Source organism: Gadus morhua, chromosome 15, assembly GCF_902167405.1.
Source record: "Gadus morhua chromosome 15, gadMor3.0, whole genome shotgun sequence".
Lineage (NCBI taxonomy): Eukaryota > Metazoa > Chordata > Actinopteri > Gadiformes > Gadidae > Gadus > Gadus morhua.
The window spans coordinates 16,900,550-16,923,049 of record NC_044062.1 but is presented as its reverse complement, the minus strand read 5'-3'; the positions used below and the strand labels follow the sequence as shown (position 1 = coordinate 16,923,049).

Here is a 22,500-nt window from a genome sequence, read left to right as displayed (position 1 = left end):
GGAGCCCCCGCGGGGGCGGTACGACTGGGGGAAGGTGTAGTACTCCGGGGTGGAGCTGTGTCTCCGGCCCCACACGTCGTGGACGCACCCGTCCTTCAGCTTAAACCCGGGCGGACCCGAGGAGGACCCCGACCCGTGCCCCAGCTGGGGGGCGGGCTGCCCGCCAGCGGGGGGGTGCTTGTTCTGGGGGTTGTCGGGGCTCTCCGTGCTCCCGCCGCTGGAGGTGCTGCTCCCGTCGCCCACGTCCCGGAGCAGGCCCGGCGCGGGCCCGCCTCCCAGCAGGCTGCCCTGGCTGTCGATGGAGCCCCTGCAGCCGGCGTCGCCCCCTGCCGTCCCCGGCCCTCCGCCCGCCCGGCCGCCACCGGCTCCGCCCCCACCGGCGGCGCCCCGCCCCGCCACGGCAGCCGCCGCCGTCGCCGCCGCCTCGGCCCGCTCCTCCTCCAGCATGAGGCACACCTCCTTGAGCTCCAGATTCTCGCGCAGCACCTCGCTCTGCCGCTGCTCCAGCTCCTTGAGCTTCTGCAGGTACACGGTGACCTCCTTGCGCATCAGGCCCGCGCTGTAGCGGCCGAGGCGCTGCCACTCCCGGGAAACCCGCTTCCCCTTCTGCCGGTCGTCGTCCAGGAAGCAGCACAGGTCCCGCAGCTCCTGGTTGTCCTCCTGCAGCTTCTGGTTCACGTCCTGGGGTTTGACACGCACAAACGCACGCACACACACAAAAAAACACACACACACACACACACATAAGCACACACAGGCAGATCCACCTTGCAGAGATGGATTACACGACCACACTAAACTGTAATTTATCATTGGGAGTCAGAGAGGCTGGAAATGCTTTATGCTTGGCTTAGAGCTAACTACTAAATGCTTCCTCTACACGTTCCTATCATATTATCTGTCAACATTTAGCAAATGGAAAAATGGCTTGTTCATTCAGGCTATAGCGTTAACATGATGGATTGAGGGCTGTATGAAGGTGCACATTTAGCATTCTGTACGCAACAGGTTGAGTGAATGTAGCGGGTAACCGTTTTAACCTTGGTTGCTCATATCTGATCCAACATGTTTCCTCAGTGCGAACTGTGTTTGCAATGCATTATGGCCCACATTGGACCTGCTCGTTCTGACCAGATATCCTCTATCCCTTGGCTTATCTTTATGTACAATGAATTCAAACCTGGGGGGCGATAGGGGAACCCTCTGATTCCCCTCCACCCAACTCACCTTCAGACTCCGTATCTCGGTGAGGTGCTGCTGGAGCCGCCGGTTCACCTCCCGCATCAGATTACTGTGGTCCAAGATAACGCTCATCTTCTCCGCCTCTGACCTCCGCAACCGGCGAACCAATTCGTCTTTGCCCCACTTTAACAAAACCTCGTCGCTTATTTTTGAGAGGTCATCGGCGACCTGCGAGCTCTTGACTGCGGAAGCTTTCGTAGGCATGGCTTTATCCATCCTTTTTTTCTTTTTACACAAGTGCCGGTTCACGCACACACACCACCACAACCACCAGAAAAGTATTCAACGAGTCAGAAAAGAACAGGCCAAAAACACGGGAAAAAAGTGTGCATCCAATCTATTCTTCAACCAAAAGCAATCTTGATGCATCCTATCCCCGCATCTTCTTTGCGATCACTCGTCCCCACGCCCATGCTGCAGCTCCGATGTCCTGTTCAACGTGCCTTCTGTGTCCCCAGCCCTGTGCAGCAGCCTAGTCAGTCCGCATGCATGCTGGGGCTTCGGAAGACCCCCTTGCCGGCTCGTGGGCGTTTTCTGTGCAGGTGCATGCCTCCTCCAGCCGTGCGCGACGCACAGGCGTTCCTCCCGTGCATTACGGATGTCCGACCACACAAACCGGTTGAGGCGCGGGCACGATAGGCCTATAATGAGTACAGGCACAGACCGTGCACGGCGCGTTAAAGAAAGCCCGAAGTGCGGCAAGCTGAGGGAACATCTGAATAGTGCCGAACGCGTTTATCTCTCTTTATTTTATGGCTTTAAACCCGCTCTGTCTGAACGCATTTATCTCGCTGCTACCTGGCGCCCCCTGCTGTTGGGTTTGGGATCGTGCAACTGTACTAACCCTGTTTATTTATTACCCCCATGGTGTTCCCTCAGGCCATATAAACTGATGTTTCTGTGTATGGCTATATATTCTCAAAGTGGTGGTCCAACTCTATTTAGGTTAAGAAATAAGTGTCTCTTTGTAACTCTCTGCGTGCGCGCACACACACAAACACACGCGCGCACACACCCTCAAGCATTCAACACAAATGTATGCACTAACAACAATTTCAACAACAGATTAATTTAATAACCTATTATTTTATTTATTCATTTATTAAAGTAGAGACCGGGGCAAATCCCTTCATCCTACAATTTTGTTGAATATACATATTATCGCTGTGATAAGTCACTGAGTGGCAAATCACCCAGTATACCTGCATTGATTTATTATTCAATACACACTAGCACCAAACCTTATCAATGCGCCTGTTTTTAGCGCTAAACTGACACATCAAATGAAAGATTGGCTACAGTAGCGTCAATGCCCAGCTAGGGGCACCTGCGTGTACTATTGAGCCTTGCCCTTATTGATGAACACATTACAGAGAATAGGCCTACGTCGTCAGTTGTCCGCATTAAAGAGACTCGGAGTGAATGATATGAATGTCTGAAGCAGAGTTTTTCCTCGTTCAGTAAAACCAGTTAGGCTGGCCTGCTAGGCCTATCTTTAACCTAACCACTCGCTCTGCGTGTTTTTGTCTGCATTCATTCTCGACAATTCGGTGTGATTTCAAAACAAAAGACAAAGCAGATGCCTCCATCATAAAAAAAAAACTTTTTAAATATCGTTTTGATGACTTTTTACCTAAGGCCTATCACTCTGTTACTGCTCAGAAATAACTTAAACCTCAGCACACACCACCTTTTAAGCACACAAGTGATTTTACAAGCGTTGAATAAATAACACATTTGTTGACAAAAACCGATGACCCACTTGTTCAGCAGAGGAACATCTTGGGCATATCCAACGCTTATGTCCAACCAGTACAATACCTCTTGTCTTTAAGATAAGACGTTGATAAGATAAGGCATGGATATATTGCATTGCTCTTGTTGCAGGGGGGGGGGTCATGCTTGATCTGATGAACCAGGTAGGTGACATTCCTCGGAGGAGTGACAAGACAGCATTGCCCTTGGTAGCTTGCGTTGTCTGTTGTGAACTTAATTACACCCAAGGGTGCCTACACCTCCTCTCTTTAGGTATGGAAAATGGACTGACTCCGGGGCTTCGGTCTGCGCTCCTCATACTTGCCATGCTGTCCGGAATAGGGAGCTGGGTCGTTCCGGACTTCTGCCGCACGTCCTACGAATGCCCCGAATATACACTGCTCAACCAGAATGCTGTAAGTTTTTATGAAGGATCGTGGATTTGCATTGTATTGTCCCTTTATTTATATTTTGCGTCTTTGGGTTTGTTTGCTTTCAAAGTGCATTGCTTTGTTTTAAATGACGTTCCTCCTGTTGATGTTTTGTTGTCAGGACTTTGAGGAGCGCCTGTATGTGGAGACGCTGTGGATGACGGCCAAGGTCAGGAGCACCAGTAACGCTGATCTGTCCGAGGGCTTCTGGAAACTGGATAAGTTTCGAAAAGGGAATAACGTCCAAGGTATTTATTGTATCTAAATTTAAATATTATTACTGTGTGTGCTCTAGCATAAAGGCCTAGTTGTTTAAAGTATGTAGGCTACCTTATTGCAGACAACAGTCTTGTTCTCCCATTACCTTGTGATCACCACTTAAATAAGATATTGTTATTTTCTTAATTTCAGTTTAGACCACTTGATACGAGATTTTGATAGAAGATAATTTCAAGAAACACCCCCCACCCCCACCCCCACCCCCACCCCCTTCCCGAAACTCATAGCTATACACGCCCCGAAACTCATTTATGCGATCTTTTTATATTGAAATATTCTAAAAGAACGCGGCTCCATGACACAAAGAAGATAAGATTCAATAATTGTATCATCATTGTGCGATTCAACTATGACATCACATAGTAGGCATATATTGGAAGAGGAAATGTGTGAAACGAAAAAAACAGATAATAACTACAGATAACCTAAACCACAAAACCCAAGGCAAATAAACATTCCTCTAGACAAGCACGGAGTTATTTCACTCAGGTCTCGCAAGAACACCTTGCGTGCGCTTTTATTTTGAAGTTTCAAAAGTTTTATTTCATGTTTTTATTTTCCAGGTCGAACGGTGCCCTGTAAGACCTGGCCTGCTATCATCACCGTCCGTCAGGGAGAAGATCACGGCAGCGAGCCGGAGGTGTCCGTCTCGTGGTTTTTTGTCCCGGGCACGCAGCTGCCTTTGCCCCTCGACACATCCATCTCAATGGAAGTGAGACCCGCTGGAAAAGTCTACGTTAGGTATATCCTAGCTACATCTACATCTACATCTACACCCACACCCCCACACCCCCCCACACACACACACACACACACACACACACACACACACACACACACACACACACACACACACACACACACACACACACACACACACACACACACACACAGTTTAATACTTTTATTTGGATCGTAACAAGTGGGGAGGTACAAATGATCCAAACATTAATGGAAGCATTGCTGGACTTAGCAGGTTTGATCAAACAGAGAATGCCTTATGCTAAACAACTATTTTCATCATGGATAGACATTGCATCTTCTTGCTAAACTGCCTTTTGTGGCAGAGATGGAGCAGTACTTTGCAAGTCTTATCCAGCTTTTACTTCCCTGCGTTATCGCCAGACGGGTGCGTGAGTTTAGGGTAGTGAGGCAGCGTTTGCTCCGGCCGCCATTGCGCACACACACACACACACACACACACACACACACACACACACACACACACACACACACACACACACACACACTCACTTACTCAATCACTCACTCATTCAAATATACACACAACTCTCTCTCTCATACACACAGACACAGGCACACACACACACACACACACACACACACGCGCGCACACACACACACACACACACACAGAGACACACTAACTATTTCTCCCTCACTCTCATGGCAAATCCGAATATCCAATGTACTTTGCAACTCATCGTTTCTCAGCAAAGAGAACCGCGTCAGCCAGCTTAGAACCATGTCCTATGGAGTCAGGTGGACTCCATCCTATGATAAGCATCCCAATGGCTGGAGTACCAGGTGGGGCTAGGTTTCGGACTGATATCAAGTAAACAAATGGAGAACGAGAGTACATTGTATAGACCGATCGATGGGCCATGACGATTGAATATCATTAGCAATCCAGTATAAATTAGGAGGCAAATGATTCTAAAGAACAAAATATGGGTGTGGCACTTCCGGTTTCTTGGATGCAAAGGCAAACCGCTTTCAAGGAAGCCGTCATAAGTACAAAAATAACTGTTACAAAGGCTAATGAGCTGCTGATAAAGTAGATTATACAAAGTATCAGTCATTCCTGTGACACATCTTCACAAACTAAATACCAAAGAGGGTACCTCATGGAAATAGTGTCTCTCCAGACTTGTGGTGTGTGGGGGTCTCTCATAGTTAGGGGCCATGGGCTTGGATCAGGTTTTGTTGACATGCTTAGATAAAACGTCCTTTTCTTTCGTTCCTCTGAAGGATCTTCAGTGGTACAGCGAGCCAAAGCAAGGCCCTGGCCACCGCGGTGGAGCTGGGAGAGATGTTGACCCTGGCTGGGAAGACCTTCGAGGCCCACAGATACACAGGGGCATTCTACGACAGCCCATGGGACATACTGCGTGTGCACCACAATGAGATCTGGATCAACGCAGCTTAGCATGAACAGTGATCCTAATCTTGTATATCTTTATATATCTGATGTGTATCTGAATGCAATACGTATGACATCACCAGTAACTGTGTTACTTTGAAAGTGTTTTTTAATTAAAAGTGAGTGAATGAGTGCGTTCTTAATTTGAGATTTATTACATTATTCAAGGGATATGTAATGTGGCTGCCAATAAAAAACATACACCTAATGTAAACGGATGCCATTTTTTGTATCAACCCATGGGTAATTCTCCGTGTTTAATGTAACCAGTGAAGCAAGGTGTTCCCTGTGTCGCGTCATGCTATGTTAACAGTGTGATGCCGGGAGCTTGACGCTAGATGTCACTAGCGGCTCTTTATAGTCACATTTGTATTACTGGTGCGCTCTCAATGCTTCCCCTGCTGAGACTTAAACCAGTCCTAAACAAAACAATCCCATCCGGGCTTTTTACAAGGACCATGTTTAAAGGAATATTTTAGTCATCACAAATTTGCATTTTGTATTGCCTGACTACAGTGAAAAATGAAGGAAAGATTATTAAACTTGCAACTTTTCTGACCTCTAGATTGACTTGTTGTCTTACTCGTCAGTTTTGTAACATTCAGATTAACATATAGGGCATTTAGCAGATGCTTTTATCCAAAGCAGCTTACAATAAGTACATTTGTCAAAAGAAGAAAAACAATATATTGCTGTCGGCAACAGTAGGGATGTTTGTAGAAACAAGTGCCAAGCACTAACAATTATTAGGTTAATCCCTTCCAGGTATACAACAAAACTAGCTAGGATAAGATGGGGAGTATATCTATGTTCCCCGGGTCCTATGGTCCCCGCTTTGTATGTGACCGGGGAACATAGGACCCTGTGAGCAAATCATTTTTTCGTAGGATGGTAGGGGCAAGTACCGCCTTTTTCGCCTCTGATTCGCCTGTGATTGGTTAGAATGTCTCTCCTCCGATTGGTTATGTTTAGGGTAAGGTTTAGGGTTAACCCTCACTCTAACCCTAACCCTAACCCTAACCATAACCCTAAACCTGACCCTAACCCTTTGCACCCGGGGAACATAGTACCTGGGGAACATAGGGATGACCCCATAAGATTTTACACAATGTAGTACTACTTTTAAATGACAGGACGTACAACATACAATAAGTGCGTACATTAAGTGCCAGGATGTACAACATACAATAAGTGCCGACATTAAATGCTAGATGCCAGGATGTACAGCATGCAATACTTTGTAAGAGGGGTGTGTGGGGGGGGGGGGGACCTGTACACATCTGACCAGTACAATTTTAACCACTCAAACAGGCTTCAGTTTTTGGTGGTGGTGTTATTGGTTTCAGTAGTTAACTCCACAAAATATCACTACTATAATCACAATCCAAATATGAATTCAGTTGAACTACCAGCAAGCCACTGCAAAATGTAATTTAAGTTGAATGGATCAATATGTCAGTAGACCTACGCTATGTATTTTTTTACCTACTCTCCATGTTATGGAGACCTTACTCGGTATGTATGTATGCATTAATGTACTCCTCATTATGTAAGTAGACCAATGTATGTAGGAGTAGCTCAGCATTGATGCCAGCATGTGTTTGCACTCTTGAACACGTGAACCTGTTCCATCCATCCAACAGTGAGAGAAGACACTCGGGTGTCCGTGAGGCTGGAGTACCAAGCACATCACTGTTGCCCACCTCAGTACAGGAGCTCCACGCAGAGGACATACTTCATCTCCACAGTAACCGCTCTATTGTCGGAAACAACCCCCCCCACACACGCACACACACGCACACACACACACACTCCTCTCTGCCTCTACGTAATCATACTTTTATCGCAACCCTGTGCTGGAGAGACGACAGAAAAGAGTGAGGACATGAGTCACACTACTCAGTAAAGCAAAAAACTTGATGGAAGGCGGATTGATACGTAGGCCTTCGCCTACGTATCCATCCGCAAGTTTTTTGTCGCTTTCTCTTTGTAATTTGGCCTTCGATTCCCAGATGCCTGTTTGGAAAGTATATGTGGAAAAAAAGTGTGGCGTCACCTCCGCTCATAAGTGGTGAAACTGTGGTCATTGGCTCGGAGACGATTTAAACCCGTCCCTTTAAATGCATTTGGTTGAATCGATTTAGTTATCTATTCATACAGTACTTCAAAAAATAATTGTTTTCCATTGATCTCTCTGTGATCTATCAAAAGGTGGCCTACTTTTTCATTGATTCCAGGGAAAAATATGAAAAATAAGACCACACTGTCTTCAACCTTAAATACACTTTTCAAAATTCCAAAACACGCATTTGGAGCCATATGGATCGGTAACATTTACATTCCTTACTGCCTACATGGCAAAATATCCTATTGCCAACATTACAACAGACCATAAATGGACTATAAATAAAGACTATAAATGAATAACAGTTTACTGGCGAAACATTCTGCCGCATGGGAGGGGGTCAAAAACCCTCCATGCTCCATTGTCCTTGATGGAGAGATCAGTGGAGAGGTTCAATGTGCTGGGTGATTCACACAGCCCTTGGCTCTGGCCCTTTAAACGTGGCTAATTGTGTATATTCCTAACTGAATAGCAGTTATCACGATTACCTTCTCTTTTTAATGTTATTGAGTAACCATAGTGGTTTTGTGTAGCAGGGGATTTGGAGAGCCCTTGGCTTAGACCCTCTACACCTAGCCATCTGCATAATTTGAAAAATGTTATTTGGATAATCCCCATTTTATATTATTGAGAGAAGTGGCCTTTGTGTGAAGCATGTTCGGCTTCTGTTTTAACATGGGCAGTTTAATTCATCTGTCCGGTCATCCAACCCTTTCCAGTTTATTGCCAAGGGACGTAAGGCAGGCACACATTCTGAACAGGTTTATGGAGCATTTTGGAAACTCATAGATGGTTTCCACTGAACATCAACATCCACAGGATTGTTTCCTGGCAAGTGTGTGTGTGTGTGTGTGTGTGTGTGTGTGTGTGTGTGTGTGTGTGTGTGTGTGTGTGTGTGTGTGTGTGTGTGTGTGTGTGTGTGTGTGTGTGTGTGTGTGTGTGTGTGTGTGTGTGTGTGTGTGTGTGTGTGTGTGTGTGTGCGTGCGTGCGTGTGTGTGTGTGTGTGTGTGTGTGCGTGTTTGTGTGTGTGTGTGTGTGAGTGTGTGTGTGTGTGTGTGTGTGTGCGTGTGTGTGTGTGTGGAGTGCGAGAGTTTTGGTGAGCTCCACAGATCATTCTGTATAGTAAACACTTATTATGTGTATAATTCTCCTTTCAAACATAACTTTATTCATACTTCACTTTAGCAAAGTGTCTATGGTGCATATTGGTAAGGAATAGGTCACAGGAATTGGGAACAGGAATTCAGGGACCAGAGGGAATAATGTTAATCCCAAACCCTGAGATCCTTTATGGATCATGAGCTGCAAAACAAAAAAATGTCCAGAAAACACAACGCAGAGCTTTTGGTAGGTCCACTGGTTTGTTTCTCATATTCCTGAGAAATTAACCATTTAATGATGACCCCCACAACAGGATGAGAGCTTTCACTCTCGGCGTTCCTCCATACCTTGGGGAATTTTCTTCCCAAGGGTTTGACTCAATGCATGTAGCTTCACCCACTACAAGAGGAATATATTTCAGCCGCATGCAGCCCATACATTACCATTCCCCTGTGAGCTGGCCCATTCACGTGGCCCTTCGAGTGTTTATCAAGCCGTTCTAAATCACCAACCCTCTCGGCATGAGGCGTGTTTTAACCAGCGTTTTTTCTTTCGCTTTCATCCTCTACATCTAAGCTAATCATGCAAACCATTACTCAGCCTACATTCATACGTAATTGCAATCATTGTGACAGACGCCTCCCGGCTGGCACTACTTGTGTTGTTCCCTGCATGGGATGGGTTTTGTTTACTTCACGCAGTCAGGGGAACTGTGGCTGCTGAGATTGCAAAGACGTGCTTGGGTATAATACAGAGCAGTTTTTGAGACACAATGAATCAACGTGCATTTGGATGTGCTTTTATCTTGATTCAAGGATTTACTAGTCACTGTCATAACGTTGTGCTACTAATGCTTTAACAATGTAATGAATGTAGGCATACTTGGGGGGGAAAGTATCATGTTGTGTGCGTTTAATTGCATTGCTTGCTGTTGCCCCTGAATGTGTTTTCCTCTGGTTGTTTTGCTGTGGGCTGATTGTTGTTTGGTTGTTGAACTGAGACTTTTGTTGAATTGGGTGTATTTTCACTGAACTCTTATCTGTCACCTCTCCCATATCTCTCCTCCCTTCAGGCACTCTCTGTGACTGTCAAGTCCTACTTGTGACTGTCACTGTCTCTCCCTCTCTCTCCCTTCTCGCTCTCTTGCTCTGACTCTCTTTCTTTATTACTCTTCTTTCGTCTTCTCCGACTCACCCATTTTCAACAGTCACGCCAAAGCTTTTACCTCAGTTGACTTACACAACTGAAACTCCATATTTTTTCTATAAAGTTGGGCCTTCTTGTTAAACTTTATCTAACTATTATAGAGACCAACTTCTCTATCAAAAGCTATGAATCCATCTAACAGAAGGGGAAATTCTCAATGAAGCTTTATGGATTTGGAAGGTTAGCTTTATTTCATGCTAACTGTTCCTCATTCCGTCATGCTAACACTGCCAACTAGGTTGTGGGCAAGATTGATATATAAATATATACATATATATGTGTGTGTGTACATAGATATATGGAGGTGATATACAGTGGAGATATGGTCCTTCTGGATTTGATTGATCTTTTGGTGTTTTTGTGAACCACAAGTGTGTTACAGAGTAAAAGACGATAGACACATGAGTCCTCGGTGTTATGCACTAATGCTCATCAAATGCAAATAACATGCATGGGGACTAATGGCGTCAACCGGTGTTCTACTATAGAGCACACAGTGTGTGTGTTTGTTTGTTCGTGCACCTGTGTGTGTGTGTGTGTGTGTGTGTGTGTGTGTGTGTGTGTGTGTGTGTGTGTGTGTGTGTGTGTGTGTGTGTGTGTGTGTGTGTGTGTGTGTGTGTGTGTGTGTGTGTGTGTGTGTGTGTGTGTGTGTGTCTCCTGAGGACAAACGAGTCTGAAAGGAGCAATCAATGTCAGCCCTGGGGAAGGACGTCTCCTAACCAAGTTTACTCTCTCTATCTCTCTCTCTCTCTCTCTCTCTCTCTCTCTCTCTCTCTCTCTCTCTCTCTCTCTCTCTCTCTCTCTCTCTCTCTCTCTCTCTCTCTCTCTCTCTCTCTCTCTCTCTCTCTCTCTCTCACTCTCTCTCTCTCGCTCTCTCTCTCCTCTCTTTTACTGTGTGTGTCTATACACGTGCATGACAGGATTTTTAAATGCGCCCTAATACAGTCATTGAGATGACCTAAACAGACATGCAGAGCAAGAGAGAGAGACAGAGAGACGTTTTGTCTCATACACTAACGTATATTATCATAGGTCACCTCTGTCAGCGCTGTGAATATTAATAACCCCACCCCCAGGCATTTCCTGGGCCCAGATCTCTGACTAGTTTATTGTGAATGTCATGGGGAAGTATTGTCAATATCTACACAGATTTCTGTGTTATGCAGTCAGACGAGTGTGTCAGACATTTCAATTGTTCAGACTGAACCTGCGTCATTGTGTCTTTTTTCTTTCTCTGAACATATCTAGAGAGACATCGGGAAAAAGAACTGACACTTACTTGGTCCATCCGTGTGACAGTACATTTAGTGTTTATGCAGTTTGTGGCCGTCATCACGCAGCAGTGGGCTTTGGCGTCTTTGCCGTGTGTTTAACACAAGACCAGGAATCATGTGATGTTGTTAAGTGTTGACGGGGAGGTTTGCGGATTAAAAAAGCATTAGTTTGTCTACACTTGGAGCGTGGCTCGAAGCGAGGATTAGGCAACTCAGTTAGGGAGGGTGTGTGTGTGTGTGTGGCTGGCGGGCAGATGGTAAAGTCACCGTGACAATGTCCTCCTCCTCTCTTGATCATATTCACTCCCTCTCTTTCCCTCTATCTCGATCCCTCTCTCATTGGGTCTCTCTCTCACTCTCTCTCTCTCTCTCTCTCTCTCTCTCTCTCTCTCTCTCTCTCTCTCTCTCTCTCTCCCTCTCTCTCTCACTCTCTCTCTCTCCCCTCTCTCTCTCTCCCTCTCTCTCTCTCTCTCTCTCTCTCTCTCTCTCTCTCTCTCTCTCTCTCTCTCTCTCTCTCTCTCTCTCTCTCTCTCTCTCTCTCTCTCTCTCTCTCTCTCTCTCTCTTTGTCTTTGTCTCTCTCTCTCTCACCTGGGAAAATGTCACCCTGAAAACTATTAGTTACTTACTCACACATTCCCTCTGGTTAATGATTCATTCACATTCACACCAATTACAGAATAAGGTTATATCAGTTGTGATGTTATGAACAGTAATAACTACTGAAATATACGTACATTCCAAATATTATTTTCAGTGGTTCATTTTGAATAAGATAAAGAGATATCCCACATTCAGTTGTTGATTTTGAGGACTTCTGTCACCTAAAGTCTTTTATTTGATGATAACAGTATACCCCGGCTTTTGGTGCTGGGTACAACATCCGGTCACCATTTCCCATGTCTAGCAGTTACAAACCTTTCCCCTGTTTATTTCTTTAAAACCACAATATGACTCTGGTTCTATACGAGAAACTGCTGCTCCATGAACTCCCCCTAAGTCTCCTAAACAAAGGATAACAAGAACCTGAAGCGTCCTGGCTGAGGTATGGATCACGGGTCTATTTATAGGCATGCAGATCCTTCTGAATGTGTCAACTGGCCTCCTCTATATTTAGCTCCGGGTACGCCTCTGTGATTAATTGCAGGTATATATAAATGTGCAGACTGACAGACAAACAGATCGATATGGAGGGATGGAGGGCGGGAGGGAGGGAGGGAGGGAGGGAGGGAGGGAGGGAGGAAGAAAAAGAAGAGAGGGGAGAGACATGCAGAGTGGAGGTGTCACAGAAGGACAGAGGAGAGGATGAGGGTCATCCAAACAGATTGGCCTGACATTAAATAAACTCAATTATTCAAATAAATGTCCTCATCTCTCTCTCATCAGCGCCCCTCTCCCTCACACCCCTGCCCCCATCCTGTACTCCCACAACATCAGCCACAGACACACACACACACACACACACACACACACACACACACACACACACACACACACACACACACGCACACTTACACATACACACGCACGCTCGCACTCACACACACACACACAGGCGCACCACACCACACTCACACTCTTTCTCACACACAGACACACACACACACACACACACACACACACACACACACACACACACACACACACACACACACACACAATTATTTTAATTACACATTTCTTTCCATCCCATTTGTCCAGGTGTCGAGTCCAGATGAACGCTCTTGCGTAGCTGTCTACTGCTAAGTAGAAAAATTATAATTATCCCAAAAAACAAGCTGTTCTGTAAGGGGTTGTTTCTCTGCTCATTGAAGTTGAACCGTTATATTAGTACTCTGATAATGTCAGTGATAACATTACCTGCCTATCTTCAATGTATTATTTCATTGTGTGTGTGCAATGATGACGTTATAGTTACAAGGAATTGTCAGATTCCACAAATGAATATTAATGACTCCATTAACAGGGATTTTATTGCTAGTGCAGATAGAATAAGTATAGGGCTTCCGTGTGCGTTGTGTTTATGGTCAAAGTCCATCTGTATGATTAGTTTATGGTGTGGCCAATGACTAACACACTGCTGTGAGCAACGCCCTCTCCTCTCATCAGTGTTACCGAGCGACTCACCCCAATCACTCTTCTGCACACCCCTTATCTCATCTCTCCTGTCAGCCCCATGGACCTCACCTCTCACCCTCCTCTTCTCTTGCACTCCATCTTCACAGACCAACCCATGCACCCTCCCACACTCAATCATACACGGTGACTCCTCTCTCTCTCTCTCTCTCTCTCTCTCTCTCTCTCTCTCTCTCTCTCTCTCTCTCGCTCTCTCTCTCTCTCTCTCTCTCTCTCTCTCTCTCTCTCTCTCTCTCTCTCTCTCTCTCTCTCTCTCTCTCTGCTCCATACCTTCTGCTCAAACTTCTTTCTGGTTTTCTTATACACATCCCTCTCTCTCTTTTTGCCAACTCTCCTCTCGTTCCTACTTTCTTCCTTGCTATGTTCTCCTGCTCACTTCTCCTCTGTCCTCTGTCCTCTTTCCTCTGTCCATCTGCCCCTTTGTCCTCCACGAGGAGATCGGCCCCAACTGTTCTCCTGGTGTCATCCTCTCCTCTTTGTTCATTATCTCCCTTTCGATCCCGCTTTCCTCACCACACCTTACCCTCTCTTTATCCCCTATCTTTTCCTGGCCTTCTCTCCACTACTTTCCTCCTCTTTTCCACCACTTTGCTTCTTCCAATAAATCTTCTTTCTCTTCTTCCTCCTGTCCTATCCTGGCATCCTCTACACTCCTTGCTAACTCTTCTCCCCCACTTTCTTATCTTTACCTCCCCTCTCTTCACCCTTCCTCTCTTTCCCTGGCACCCTGGCACCTTCTCATTCCTCTGCACCCGCGTGCTCTGCCCTTGGAAGCTCCTTGAAAGCGGATCCATCTCTCCTAATATAGCGACGGCAGACAACACAAAGCTACTGGAATAGCCTGTGGAGTAGAGACACTAGGGTTTTGGGAGAATCCCTAGAGGGAGAATCCTAGCTTTGCGTACGGTGCAGGAGAGTATGAGGTTCAGTCACAGAGTTTATTGATCTGAGAAAAGAGCAAAGACAAAACTAGCTTCTGTCCCGTTCTGGAGCAGGCACGGAAAACAGGATAGAATGTCATGACTATGGTTAAAATGTTCAGTTTTGCATGGTACTCAAAGCCACTCACTCTCTATTAATACGCACAACAACAGGTTTATAACGTGATTATTTGGGTGACCTGTTCGGATTTATAAAATCATTCACAGATGATGGACATTTAAACTAAAACAGCATGCGGCTGATTCAAACAACTGCAAGGCAATTGCAGCTGCATTAATTCCTCGATAATGACAAACTACACAAAAGTACAAACTTCTGAAAAGGATTTGAATCTCACAACCTCACTACCTGTTCCATCACATAACAAAACAAAGAAAAACTAAATATAGATAAGGAAATCCACAGGAAGAAAGGGAAAGATGAGAAGTGAATGGCTGTGGCTGTCTTCATGTACTCTCTTTGCAGGGGGGAGTGATTCCTCCACATAGAGCTCTGAGGGCTTGAGTCATGCAGGTAAAACATTTAGCGGCCAGGCACTTTGCATTTAATAGTACGTGTGCGTGTGTGCGTGTGTGTGTGTGTGTGTGTGTGTGTGTGTGTGTGTGTGTGTGTGTGTGTGTGTGTGTGTGTGTGTGTGTGTGTGTGTGTGTGTGTGTGTGTGTGTGTGTGTGTGTGTGTGTGTGTGTGTGTGTGTGTGCATGCTTTACATCTCTCAATAAATCCTAAAACAGGGTAGTTAATCTCAGCATGTATTGCTTGAAATCAAAGTGTTTTTACTTGGTGTTGGTGTAATTTTTTACATCATTTACCTCCATCTGTTCATCTGTTAATTGGGGTTCACAGGTCCTTTGTCTTCAGAAAAGCATTAGGATAATTCTCCAAAGGGACAGGCACTGGCAATATTGTTCTTCCCTGAGTCAATGCCCCAATGCCCCCTTCTCCGCAACCGCCACCACCACCATCACCATTAGGGCTCCTGAGGACAGCATGCAAGGACACATAAAATCATTCACTGGACCGTGAGCCAAGCGCTCGGCTAAATCTGATGCTACACTAGCCCCAGACTAACAAAAATAAAACATTCAGAGGCTAAAAAGCAACATAAAACAGAAATGCAGCTTCAAACAGTCCCTTTTCTGAATTTTCGAGAATTGTAGGTTTATGTCATCATATTATTCTTTGTCATTTTTAACCACACCAAGGACACAAAGCCATCACCCAATAAGGAATTTGGATAATGATGAATAATTAAACTTTAACCTTGAGCCATTATACCCTATTTTTGTTGCCATGCAAGCATTATTAAAACATTTGGATTATGGTCTATTATAATCCCTCAGGCTGTTCATAAAGTGTATTTTTTGTTATACAAATATATACTTATTTTTTTGCTATGAAATCCCTTTTGATTCACACAGTTGGAGAGTTAACAAAAAAGTTTGTGCTTCAGCGAATCGGTATAAATCCACAAATCTACCATCTCTGGAGATTATCTCTAGCTTTCGCCCAACAGTATGTCCTCTGTCTCTTTGCCTGCTATATACTGTACTCCCCCCCCCCCCTCTCTCAAATCTCTTATGAGTCCTACATATTTAAAGCTTATGATTTTTGTTCTTGATTGTATAAGCACATACTGTGTGCTTGGGACAGTCTGTCACTCAGCAGTAAGTGTTTTGGCTGAATATGTATTGATGTTCACTAAAGCCATGTTTATAGTTTGCAGTGTGTTTGAGCTCCTAACCTGATTTTGATAATTTCTCCCTGCCAATATGCTACCGTAATCCAAGAGGAAGTGTTATAGAAAACATACATTTTTCGAATTTTCCTGGGTGTTCTTTAACTGTGTTTGCTCTGTAAGACAGTGTCTTGGGCAAAAACCAGCATGCTATTTATAACAGCGTTCACTTTGGGCTATGAGGGAACTATCCCGGAATATCCATTAACAACTTGTGACAGATAAATCCAATGAATCACGTGCTTATTAAACAACTGATGATAATGTGAAACGGTGACCTAACAGTGACAAAAATACCTCTGTGTGGAAGCTGACACACACACTGTGCTGGAGAGGCCAGGATGACTTCAAGGGGATGCAGGATGGCTGCTCTGCCGAACGGATTACAACTGCTTCATGGCACTCTTCAGTCTTTCAAAAGGGTGAAAGTATTTTTCTTGTTCATTGAACAAATCATTTTCTGAGGCACCCACGATTCCTGTTTGACTTTCTCTATTCTCTAGTTTGACTAGTAAAATAATAGAGCTCTCCCTTTCTCTCCCTCTCTGTTCATTTTAATTCTCAATGTCTCCCTTGCATTGTTCTGCTTTTCTCTCTCTCTCTCTCTCTCTCTCTCTCTCTCTCTCTCTCTCTCTCTCTCTCTCTCTCTCTCTCTCTCTCTCTCTCTCTCTCTCTCTCTCCCTCTCTGCGTATTCTATGTAATGCATTTCAAATGTGCCCTAATCAGCCTGGTTTGCTGAAAGAAAAAAAAGCCTTTTACCTGTTCCAGCCCGAGCCACAATGATCAAAAGCAGAGTAAGAGGAGCCGCATCAATAGGTAGCAGAGAGGGATGAACATTGAATCCAGGAATGATTTACAGGACAATAAATGAATTAACAACACATCAAAGTCAGTCTGAAATCATCGCACTACAAACAGTGTATGTGTGTGTGTTTGTGTGTGTGTGTGTGTGTGTGTGTGTGTGTGTGTGTGTGTGTGTGTGTGTGTGTGTGTGTGTGTGTGTGTGTGTGTGTGTGTGTGTGTGTGTGTGTGTGTGTGTGTGTGTGTGTGTTTGTGCCTGTGTTTGTGCATGCGTGCGTGCGTGTTTGTGTTGATGATACGATTTTAGCATCACATGTATCAATCCAATGTAATTAGAGATTGCTTTTGATTAACATGAAAGGTGCCCTAGAATTTTTGGGGGCTAATTTCACCCTCCAAGGTGAACCGATCTGTTGCAGGGGATTACCTTGAACATGAAATGGTTTAAACAGTCTGGTGCTATTCCTGTAGTCCGTCTGAACTTCCAACACACATTTAGATTACATTTACATTTAGTCATTAGGAGGAGCCTTTTTTTATACTTGCATTGTCATTGCTTTTCGAGGGTTAAAATGCAAAACCTGAAGAAAATAATTGCCTATGCTTTTATCCAACGTCTGAGGCTGACAATCAAAGCATACAATCAAACTGTGAGTGTTCCTTCATCAAAACAATGCGTTTCTAAATATTATAGAGCTGACAACCTCCTTCCAAACCACTTGTTCCTCTCATGTCTCACGTCACCGTCGTATTAGACATCACACCTGTTGGACTCAGATTGTAAGAAATTGTCACTGTGGATGCGTGATATATTTCTCTTAGTCTTTTCTCAAATATTATAAGGCTCATCTTCGCTGTAGGCAGCACTGTTCTTTACTTCACATATTCTACGCAAGGATTCTGACCTCTTACATGGTATTTGAAGACCATTGACTCTTGACTTTGTAATAAAAGCTCTTTAGATAAGATGTAAGAGCTATGATTAGATGGTCATTTGATTTAAATATGCATCCTTCAGCCATTATCAGGGGGGAAAATATCTGAAAATATCTGTTTTGAGTTGCCTGAGCATTACTCTGTGTAAGGCAATTAAGGTTGACAATTAAGACCAATCCCAGCTCACGGCTGACCAATCAGGACAGCTGCCCCCTGTTTTGTTCAGGGTCTCCATCTTGCCTGTCATCCACACCTGCATGAATGCCGGATATAAGTAGTTGAGAATAGTATTTTTTTTTATTCAAATTAAGTCTGGTAAAATAATGAATACTCCATAATAATTATTATTTTAGTGTGAACTAGGAAGCTGTGGTTGGAGTTCATCTCTACTTGTGGTTAATCCAACAGACTTGATAGGTCACTGTCATTGTCTGGAATCAAGGCCGTCATACACTATCCTCAGCAACGGGATTATACCCAATCCGCTATGAAGGAAGCGCGTGCCTGTGCGTGTGTGTGCTTTTGTGTGTGTGTGTGTGTGTGTGTGTGTGTGTGTGTGTGTGTGTGTGCGTGCGTGTATGTGCAAGGTTATATGCTTGTGTCTGTGTGTGTGTGTGTGTTTGTGTGTTTGTGTGTGTGTGTGTGTGTGTGTGTGTGTGTGTGTGTGTGTGTGTGTGTGTGTGTGTGTGTGTGTGTGTGTGTGTGTGTGTGTAAGCTTCTGTATTCTTGCATGTGTGTGTGTGTGTGTGAACAAGCTGATATGCAAGTGTGTTCATGTGTCTGTTAGTGTAAGGTTATAAGCGTGTGTGTGTGTGTGTGTGTGTGTGTGTGTGTGTGTGTGTGTGTGTGTGTGTGTGTGTGTGTGTGTGTGTGTGTGTGTGCATTTATGTAAGCCTCTGTTTTCGGGTATGCATGTGCATGAGTGTGTGTGGTTGTGTTGGTGTGTGCACATGTTTGTACACGATGCTTGTCTAGGCAACAGGCCAAGGGGCTGTTGGTGTAATCTGCGAGCTCATTCGTTAATGCCACACTCTGTTCCATCACAGTGCATTATGGGATGCCCGCTTTGCTTCCTCCTGCGATGACATCATCATCGCACACCTCTGTCCAACCATCATTGATACACAGAGTTCACATGTAGAACACTGTCTACAATCCCACATGCCCAATCAAATGTATTTTTATTTACATACAGATAATGCACAATGATGAATATAGATTATAGATTATGTATCTCAAAGGCTACGACCACAACCCTAATTTACTTGAGTGTTTTTGTCCATGTTTGTGATTAAAGGATCAGTGTCATTATTTTTGTGGTCGTGATTTCGGTAATGGGCTCCTTCCCCAAACCTTTGGCCTGGCTGGGCTCATAGTTCACTCTTTCTCTTGCAATGGTTTCCCATGGGTTCCTTTGACTCTTACTGGAGAGATGAGGCCATCATCTTCCTTTTAAGGATGATGTTTTAATGATGGTTTGTTCCTATGTTCCCCCTGCTGCCTCCTTTGTATCTTATATAACGTTGGTATTGATAGGCTGTATTAATTTCATTATGAAGCAATACAACGTTTGCCTGCTTGACTGTTGCGTGCATTCTCTGTTGAATACACTTATGTTGATCCCCTCTGATCTGCCTTTCCACTCATCTCCGCATTGTTAAACAGCTTTACACCGTTCTACACTGATTCTCTCTCTCTCTCTCTCTCTCTCTCTCTCTCTCTCTCTCTCTCTCTCTCTCTCTCTCTCTCTCTCTCTCTCTCTCTCTCTCTCTCTCTCTCTCTCTCTCTCTCTCTCTCTCTCTCTCTCTCTCTCTCTCTCTCTCTCTCTCTCTCTCTCTCTCTCTCTCTCTCTCTCTCTCTCTCTCTCTCTCTCTCTCTCTCTCTCTCTCTCTCTCTCTCTCTCTCTCTCTCTCTCTCTCTCTCTCTCCCCCCCCCCCCCCCCCCCCCCCCCACACACCACAAACTCACAACCATACACAATCGCTCCATGAAAGACACGCGCCTTCACGCCCCTCCTCTTTCGTCTCGCCTCTCCCTCCTCTCCCCTCAACATCTCCGGCTCGAGGGTGGATCGGACTCCGCGAGAGACAGGCAGCGAGGCGAGGTGACGCATCCATGGAGTGCCGCGCTCTCCTCCATCGTCCACTCCAGGATAGCTATACTCCGTTTGATGTTATCTAGCGCAGAGAGAGACCGCGCGTTTCACGCGACAAGGAACAGGGTCGGTTTGTTTGTGTTGTTGTAGTGTTATCGCCCCGTGGCGTGGTCGAATCTCCCGACTAAATCCCCCCCCCCCCCCCCCCCCCCCCCCCCCCCCCTCCGTCGTGTAGCATAACTTTGCTTGTTCACGAGACCTCACTCCGTACCGTAGCCCCCCTTCCGCGCGCTCACCCCTTGACCACTTCTGTACTTGTGTGTCACCGAAACCCGGGCTCTAAAGCGCGGGAACACGAGAGAAGAAGGCAATGGACGGCTCGGTGGCGGGAGGGATCATGCCTGACATGTCTTTCGGACTGCGAGGTCACGCGCTCCCGGTGATGCCCAACCAGCGCAAGACGAAAGCCAGACGGAAAAAGCGAAAGGAGTTGTTCGCCTTCCAGATGTGCTTCATGGGGGCGCTGCTGGTCCTGGTGATGGGCATCAAGTCTCTGGCACGCAAAACAGGTAGACGTTTATTCACGGTGTTGTGCATCGCAGCCTGATTGTGATTTGTTCAGCACGTTAACTAAAGTGTTATTTTTGACTTATTTGGTTTCATTCTAACGTTTTTGCAGAGGACTCACAAGGAAGGAAAAACCCGTAAACAATTATGTTTTAATGAGATGGCTTAGCGTTTGAAATGAGCCGACTTCAAACCAAATGTGGTTTATTCAAGTCATGCTGGTTTTGAAAGGCAAATTATTATATAGGTATGAACGAATATGATGTATAACGTCCTCATTTCAGACAAGGCCATCAAATAAATTATGTTGGTATATTAATGCAATGTCAATCACAATTTAATGGATTCTATTTTGCATAACTAAAAGCTTGCGCTATGAGGAGAATTATGAAAGCCACATATTTAGCACCCTCAGATCGATAGATCACCTTTGATCCGCCTCTGCAGGTATGATCAAGATCAAGCAGTGGAATTAGGTTTGATTTTATTTCTCCAAGTATCGGGATTTCTGAAACCCTGAAAAAAACAAACACATTTGACATTTCTCCATGGAGCCGGTCCACTTAGGCTAATGGGCCTCTAATCAATATTTATGAACATGATCAGCTGTGTCCCAAGGCCGGAAACCCGAGAACCAAGGAAGCAAACCAATGATGTCATTGAAAATACTAACACTGCTAAGGCACGTCCCCCGCAACAATGTAAAGGTGATACTGTTCCCTCGCTGTGATTGTCTTTCACACTATTGATGACACCAAAACTACTCTGCAACGTTCTTCACTTCTCCAAGCCATACTCATTCCATATGTGCTGGAGTATGTTGTTCATGCTACACCAGTGGCAACCACTATACCAGTGCCAACCACTACACCAGTGCCAACCACTACACCAAAGTCAAAGTCAAAGTCAGCTTTATTGTCAATTCCAAAATATGTGCCAGACAAATAGAGGAATTGAAATTCCATTTGTCTCTGACCCACGGTGCAATAACCAGTGCCAACCACCACACAAGTGGCAACCACTACACCAGTGGCTACCACCACACCACTTACAACCACTACACCAGTCGCAACCACTACACCAGTCGCAACCACTACAGGAGTTGCGACGGCTACAAAAGTTGCAACCCCAAGTGCTATACCAGTTGCATTAAGGTTTATAATAATATACATTGAACATTGCTCTTTGGACAAACATCTCAAAGTTAATTACTTTAAAGTTATTATCTCCTAATTAGATTTTGAATGATGTGTTCTGTTTGGTAGCTCTTTTTGTGGATGCAGGATCAGAAATCTATCTAATGGTACTTTTTGTAGAGAGAAAGGTCATCATGATTGAAGTTCGACCTTATCTTGCCCATGTGACTTCATTCCTTTATTCATTGGCCTGTCAATGTCATGGGTTTATGAGACAGAAGCTGGGACAGTTTGGGACATGTAGCCACATTGGAAAAACATATAGTATCTGATATCTTTCTCTCAGCACCCTCTGCCTATAGAATGGGCCAATTAGCCATGAATAACCCATAACACCAAAGCTCTCAAGCTGCTCTTTTTTTGAAGAACACAGCCACACAGGCATGTGACATACACGTACGCACCCACACACAATGACGTGTGCGTTTGTGTTTGCATGTGTGTTTGTGTGTGTGCGTGTGTGCGTGTGTGCAAATCCTGTGTCCAACGTCTACCTCATCTGCCCTTGCCCTCCAG

The 22,500-nt window shown here is 45.0% G+C and overlaps 3 protein-coding genes across 3 annotated transcripts in view; 2 read left to right on the top strand and 1 right to left on the bottom strand.

Annotated features, from left to right (window-relative positions):
- The window catches only part of ccdc85a (coiled-coil domain containing 85A), a 22,996-nt gene extending 21,050 nt beyond the window's left edge, over window positions 1–1,946 (bottom strand). Inside the window, exons 1-2 of the mRNA XM_030379931.1 lie at window positions 1,228–1,946; window positions 1–681 (exon numbers count right to left, since the gene is read on the bottom strand). The exon at window positions 1–681 is cut by the window's left edge and continues 493 nt beyond it. Coding sequence (XP_030235791.1) covers window positions 1–681; window positions 1,228–1,458 — 912 coding nt within the window. The 5' untranslated portion in view covers window positions 1,459–1,946. The remainder of the gene's footprint in view (window positions 682–1,227) is intronic.
- A 1,226-nt stretch (window positions 1,947–3,172) lies between these two features.
- Window positions 3,173–6,085, top strand: soul2 (heme-binding protein soul2). The gene is made up of 4 exons (XM_030378322.1): window positions 3,173–3,413; window positions 3,550–3,676; window positions 4,271–4,448; window positions 5,700–6,085. Exons 1-4 carry the CDS (start codon window positions 3,273–3,275, stop codon window positions 5,875–5,877), a joined length of 624 nt encoding a protein of 207 aa, XP_030234182.1. The 5' UTR covers window positions 3,173–3,272; the 3' UTR covers window positions 5,878–6,085.
- A 14,344-nt stretch (window positions 6,086–20,429) lies between these two features.
- slc24a3 (solute carrier family 24 member 3) overlaps window positions 20,430–22,500 on the top strand; it is a 65,139-nt gene continuing 63,068 nt past the window's right edge. Inside the window, exon 1 of the mRNA XM_030379917.1 lies at window positions 20,430–20,790. Coding sequence (XP_030235777.1) covers window positions 20,592–20,790 — 199 coding nt within the window. The 5' untranslated portion in view covers window positions 20,430–20,591. The remainder of the gene's footprint in view (window positions 20,791–22,500) is intronic.